This window comes from Limulus polyphemus, unplaced genomic scaffold, assembly GCF_000517525.1.
Source record: "Limulus polyphemus unplaced genomic scaffold, Limulus_polyphemus-2.1.2 Scaffold1572, whole genome shotgun sequence".
NCBI lineage: Eukaryota > Metazoa > Arthropoda > Merostomata > Xiphosura > Limulidae > Limulus > Limulus polyphemus.
This window is the reverse complement of record NW_013667182.1, coordinates 35,722-42,293: the sequence shown is the minus strand read 5'-3', so window position 1 is coordinate 42,293 and position 6,572 is coordinate 35,722. Positions and strand designations below refer to the sequence as shown.

The 6,572-nt window shown below is 31.6% G+C and overlaps 1 protein-coding gene across 1 annotated transcript in view; it reads left to right on the top strand.

The window, feature by feature from the left end:
- The first annotated feature begins 405 nt into the window (after positions 1-405).
- LOC106464152 (nuclear envelope phosphatase-regulatory subunit 1-like) overlaps positions 406-6,572 on the top strand; it is a 26,328-nt gene continuing 20,161 nt past the window's right edge. The window contains exon 1 of the mRNA XM_013924272.2: positions 406-450. Coding sequence (XP_013779726.1) covers positions 423-450 — 28 coding nt within the window. The 5' untranslated portion in view covers positions 406-422. The remainder of the gene's footprint in view (positions 451-6,572) is intronic.

Here is a 6,572-nt window from a genome sequence, read left to right as displayed (position 1 = left end):
TAGGGTATCAATGGAACAGCATACAGCCAGAAAGCCATTGGTAGCATCAGTAAATGAACTCTCTTCTACATCCTGCGAAGTATCTGGCTTTCAGGTGAGGGATCAGCTCCTAATACTTAATCAGTTGACGTTAGAGTATGAACATGATGAGACCGAAGTTCTCTGAAATGTTCTTACGCCATCGTACTTTAAGACTTTTAAGTTAAAGCAAATAACATGATAATTGAAAAACGGTATTATATTTACATTATGCTGGTTTACAAAATCTAGAAATAATCTTTAACTTTAATAATGCAATCTAAATCAGACAAAATGATTAATGATAAATATATTTATGTCTTTACTAAGTGGAATATTTTAAAGAATGTAAGAACTTTATTTACTCTAAAGAAAGCCGTTAGAGGGCAATACTAAATTTAATCATGTCGTTGGAGCAGACAGCATGTGAAGGTAAGTTAATGTTAAAATTAAACTTATTGAAATTAAATATGAGTGATTATTTATGCTATTAAAATATTTCGTTTTAATGTCTTATTTGAGTACGTTTAAAATAGGCTATTATTCTATGTGTTAATTTAAAAAATAAAAATGCTACTGCTTAGCGCTGGCGCATTTCTTCTCTTGGTAATACTATCACAGTATCACTAGTAGTATCTCTAACAGTTGAAGTTGGTTACCAAGTTGTTAATTTGAAGTAATAAGTAAAGTTCAAGAGTTCTAAGGCTGTATTTTTAAACTAGGTATAGTATAATTGAGTGCTGTGACCCCAGTCTTATGATTCGTTAACTTGATTAAATATACTACTATTAGTGTTACTACAGTACTAACACTGTAGCAGCACTAGTAAACTCCTTATCAGTATTAGTATTGCATACCTGCGTAGAGCACGCCCGACTCCTTTAAAAAAACATAACGTTTTGAGTCAGTTGTTTCAAATTAATTTGTACAACGAATTACAATGAGTACAAATTTTACTTTTAAAATTAAGTACTAATTGTGTCATAATGTATTATGATGTTGTCAGACATAATTATCATTCATTATAATAAGTTATATATGAAAGCCCAAGGAAACTGTTGAAATATAAAAAAATTGTAAGTTTTGCTGAGGTTATGTGTGAGAGAGAGAGAGAATGTAAAAAATGTTTTCTCACAGTTGCAGTTTGTCATGGTAGTGGTATGTTGTATTAATAATGATAAATTGATTACACATTAGAGGTTTACATGAAATGCAATGTCAAAATTTTAATAAGTTACATACAGTGATTGAGAGGCCTTACCACTATCACTTGGACATTTTCCTTCCTCTCTCTATAGCTGATATTTTTAATTTAACTGGCCAAAACATTTGTATACTGTTTGTGGGAAAGTTTTTAATACAGTAGTGTGTGTTGGTTAGGATACCCAACTACATGTAATTATACCATATTCGTGCTACTACAGATATCTTAATTCAAACAGCATGAAAAAATTTTTTATCACAGAGGAATTATTAATAATGTATGTGTTTACAGTAAAGAACATTAGAATAGATATCACTAAGTGTGATATGATAGAAATTAGTAACTAGTTAAGCTTAACTTTAGAATATCAAGTGAATAAAAAGTATTAATATATATGATGAAGATTCATGACATTCCATTTATAACGTATTCCTCCAATTTTTAGTTTTCATTTCTGACATAATTATCTGATGGCTGCTGATTTTTAGTGTTATTTTTTCATGTGGATAAAGAATTGTTATATTAATATGAATGTTTTTTGTTATTCAAACCATATGGTTTAGTTACTCTCATAGTTTATGAATTTATTACCAGTGAACACTACATTTAACATCAGATTTTGTCTCAGTTACACATAAAAAAATTTACAGGATGCCTAAACACAATTGTAATGTATCCAACAGAATCCAAAGCTTAAAAATTATCAGGGATAAGCTTTTAACAACTAGTGGGTTGGTTGGATCTGTGAGATAATTTTCAGGATAAGAGTGAATTATATGGTAGAGTTGGGCTCCATTTAAGCAGGTTGGATGGTAGGGTGTTTGGAGGAACTCTAAAAATATTTCTTAAAAATAGTTTGAACTTACACAGTGTTGAGGAAGCTTGGGAAATTGAAAATAAACAAATTGATGGGATAGCTATGGCAACAAGGAGTTTGAAGTTAGATTTAGAGCATAACAAGTTAAATAATAGTTTTAGAGATAAGCCTCTTAGATTGAAGATAAAAATATTAAATTCAAGAATAAGCATATTTGCTATTATTCTAATGTTAAGAGTATTAAGAACAAAATGGATGAGTCTGGGACTCAAGTTGAAAAGAGAATTACTGAAACATGGTTAGATGTTCAGGTTATAGGCTATTTCATAATGATAGTCTTTTTAAAAGAGGGATGTGGTGTAAGGGATGAAATGCAGCCTGTTGGGGAGGAAGACAAAAAAATGATAGTGAAGATTTTATATCTGATGTGTTACAGTCAACTTCAATGGAACAAAGTTTTTGATTAGCATTTGTTATAGGCCACCTGATCAGGTAGATGGTGTCAATGAGAAATTTTATAATGAGGTAAGGATTGTTACTAATCAGAATACTTCATTTAAGTTATAATTTTGATCTCACATGCAGGTGGGAACTCAGACACTAACATGACTGAAGAAAAAACATCTTGGCATATTGGTGAATAAGTCATTCAAACCATTAAGGCAGTGCTCTGTGCTAGTGGTAAAGGCAATAGAATTTTAGGTTATATTTATAGACTTATTGATGACAAATCAAAAGGGGTAATTATCTTTCTATGAATGACTAGTTAGGCCTCACTTGGCATACTGAGTACAATCTGCTGTAGAAAGTCAAACATACACTTGTGAATTTTGTAGTGATTAGTTTTCTGACATTGTTTGTGGTGGTTGTTGTACACAGAACTTTGGTGCTTTTGAGAGGGAACCACCACTAGAGCTAGGCAATTTAACAAATTATGTATGAGCAGTGTTTACAATGATTAGTGTCACACAAACTAATAAACTGATCAAATTATGGTTGAATTCATTAAATGAAATTTTTGTTTCTGATTATTGCTGCTTTTGATTATTTCAATAATTGATTAATCAAAATTACAATGAAATTGACATAAAAATAACTGACAAATATAAATTTTCAATTATTTCAACTATCCAAGTAATTGAAATATTGTTTTTATATTTGTTGTTAAACACAAAGCTATATAATGGACTGTCTGTGCTCTGCTCTATTTTAGTATTATAAGTTCTTTTTTTATTTCAACTTTGTTTGGCATCGTGATTTTGCTAATTTTGAAATGTTGACTAGATGGAAAACAACTGGTGGCAGCACTTGCTGTCAAAATTTTTTTTTCTTTCTTGTACATATAAGGTTTGAGAATGTTATCAGGGCTTATGCTTAACTATTTTTAGGGAGCCAGCAAGGCCACCAAAACATGTATTTTTAGGGGCTAGTTCTATAGCTCATTGTAAAATGTACTCCGTAGTAGAGATTATCGGAAAAATCATTGAATAAAATAGTGGGTGTTACAGAAATTGAAAGGAAACTACAGATATCAACATATCTCAATTCATTCTGTTGTGAACTTGTATTTCATGAAAATAAGAAACACGAGTCAAACCATTTAGTTTTTCATGCTATTTAAGTGATTTTTACTTCATATATGATCTTTAATTTCTCTCTATAGCATGGTATAACCATAGATTTTTGTTCCCTCTTTAGATTAGTTTCCCTTAATAATCAAAATAAATAATGAAAGAAAATCTTTGCATTGCTGTCAATGTAATCTATTCTTGTTGCCATATAATCCATTACCATCTAACTGACACATACTTGTCAATAAAATATCCAACACTTTTCATGGAGAGATGGAAAAATCATACAATTTACATTACCACTAACTTTATAGCAATCAGTTCTTTATCAGTTTTTTATATCCTGAAGCAGCTGTTAATTAGTTAATTTTTAATAATCAAAATCCTCAAATTAGCAACATGTGCAAATAACTCTAAAATGGCTTAGTTGGTGAGGAGTTAAACTTAAATTAGTGTCCTTTTCTAATCAAAATAAATAATGAAATAATTCTTTTTGGCATCATCTACATCTTGTAGATATCAACACGTTGTTGCAAATGGACTTTGCACTTACGAATAAGAGTGTACATATGAAAGACCAGTGTTGTCAAAAGATGTTCAGTCAAAGTCGTGGAGAACACATCATAAAAGTCACCCAAAGTTAAAAATTTTTTTAAATGAAGAGAGAGCCAAATGTTGATTATCTGAAAAAGAATGTAACAGAAAAGAAGGCAATGAGACTGTGAGTATGAAAAGGAAAAAGATGAAAAGTCATTACAGGAATGAATAGGAGAGGGATAACAACTGGTTACACTATGATGAAGATGGTGGCTTAATATTCTGTAAGGTATGTCAAGAAGAGAATGTGAATCTAAAAAATATTAGTGGACTATCGGCAATGAAGAAAATGTGAATCTAAAAACTATTAGTGGACTATCGGCAATGTTGAAAATGTGTATCTGAAAACGTTGTTAGTGGTCTGTTAGCATGAACAGCCCATAATTGTTTTTGCACCAAATTGAAAATCTGTTGCCATAGTAGTTAATACAGCCTTTGCTAATAGACCACTAAGAGACCAATCATAGCTGGGTAACTAGCCCTATTCATCGGACAAGTATTTAGCTTGAATCGAGCTGTAGTGTAAAACTTATGGAAATTCCATTATTTTGGAGTTTTTAATTTTTTTATTGAAAACATGTCTCTTAAAAAATAAATAAATACTATATATTTTGTATGTATTGGGTCATCAACTAATTGAATAACAACTATTACCCAGCTCTATTCACCATATCAGTGGAATGGAATTAATGCACGATAGACTCGGTTCCTAAGTTAATTGAGTTTGTTGGCCATTCGTTGGCCAACTCAGTAGTCATTTCTGTATATCCATGAATTATGGTCAGAATGTTTATTGTAACTCCAATCCTCCCCCCCCCTCCATATTCACCAGTCTTCTTTATCTGAGGTTGCTTTTCTTTGCAAGTTTTACTTCATCACCTACTACGTGATGGGCCCCATTTCATTTAGCTACATTACATTTATCAACATTAAGATTGAGGAGCTTAATCTCATTTTTCTTTTGGCATTCATGAGGAAATATTTGTCCACATGGATTTGTTATTTTATGTCCTTAAGTGCTTTTTTGTCCATAACTCCAGTGTCAGGCTGAGTCTACACATAGAAAACTGTTGAGTTGTTTCTTTTCTTATAGTTTCTATTTCAGCAGCTTTGTCTTGTGTGTTGCTTTTCCTCTTGGTCTTATTCTACGAGTGAATTTTGGGTCAAAAACAGACAAATTTTGATACCACAGGCTATTTTTAGCATAAATTATGCCTGGATTCCTTTTCAATATTTCTCTGAAAACAATTTAATACAGGATCAGTGAATCTTCTTGTTATTTTTCTTCTATGGCACTTTGGGGTTTGAGGAAGGAAGACATTTTAGAGAAAAGATATTCTGGATTTTTAGGCTTTCGAGGAAAACTAATTTCTAATGAAATATACATAACCTACTTTCTCTCTGTTACCTCGTGCTTTCCATCATCCAGCAGACAGTTTGCTTAATTTTGTAAAGAAGTTAAACCCAGATCTTGATTTTTGATCTCATTTCTCTTTAATAGTGGGAGTTTTTGGTGCCAAAATTTCAATTTATCTCCTCTCAATCAGTTTTTAACAGTTTTTTATTTCAAGATACAGAATACTCATAAGTTGTTGGGATCTCTCTCTCTGGAAGGATTGTTGAATGTCCAGGAAATTTACATACAAATACCCTCACATTGTAACTGTTCTCAATTTTACCTTATTTTACTTTATGAGAATTGAGGTTTTTAATACTACATAGGCATTTCATAGACCATGAATATGTATGTTAGTCAAATTGTGCATTTTCTCACCTTTTTTTACCTTGTATGTTGTTGGTAGAGGATCTACATTTAAGCTGAAAGAATATTAAATATGTATATATGTTAGTGAGAAAGCAGGTGAACCATCAATTGATGTTGTTAAAAATTGACTGCTGTAGATGGTCATGGTATGGAATTTTTTATTCAGTGTGACCTGTTGTATTCTGTGGAATAAAATTGAGTGCTAAATCTAGCCTCAAATGCTGTTTGTATGTGTGTATGTGAGTGTGTGTGCATATTCATTATATAGTATTGAAAATTAAGGAAACAGTGAATAAAATGGGTATAAAATGTAAATATTTATGGAATTGCACTCCCTTCATCATATGAGAAAAATGGAATGCACCAGCTTGTAGTTGCATGCTGATAATTCACACTGTGTTTGCCTGTCATCCAACTAATTACACTATGTAACACCAGCATAATGCTTATAAAAGTACAAGGATTAATGCTACTAGCAGAAATACCTGCCCTCCAGGCAGATATAACTGCTAGTTCCTGCAGAAGGCTATTGGGCCTGCAGCTTTTCTGGAATTGTTTGACAGTTCTACAACAATGTACTCGTACTTGACATTCAATAAT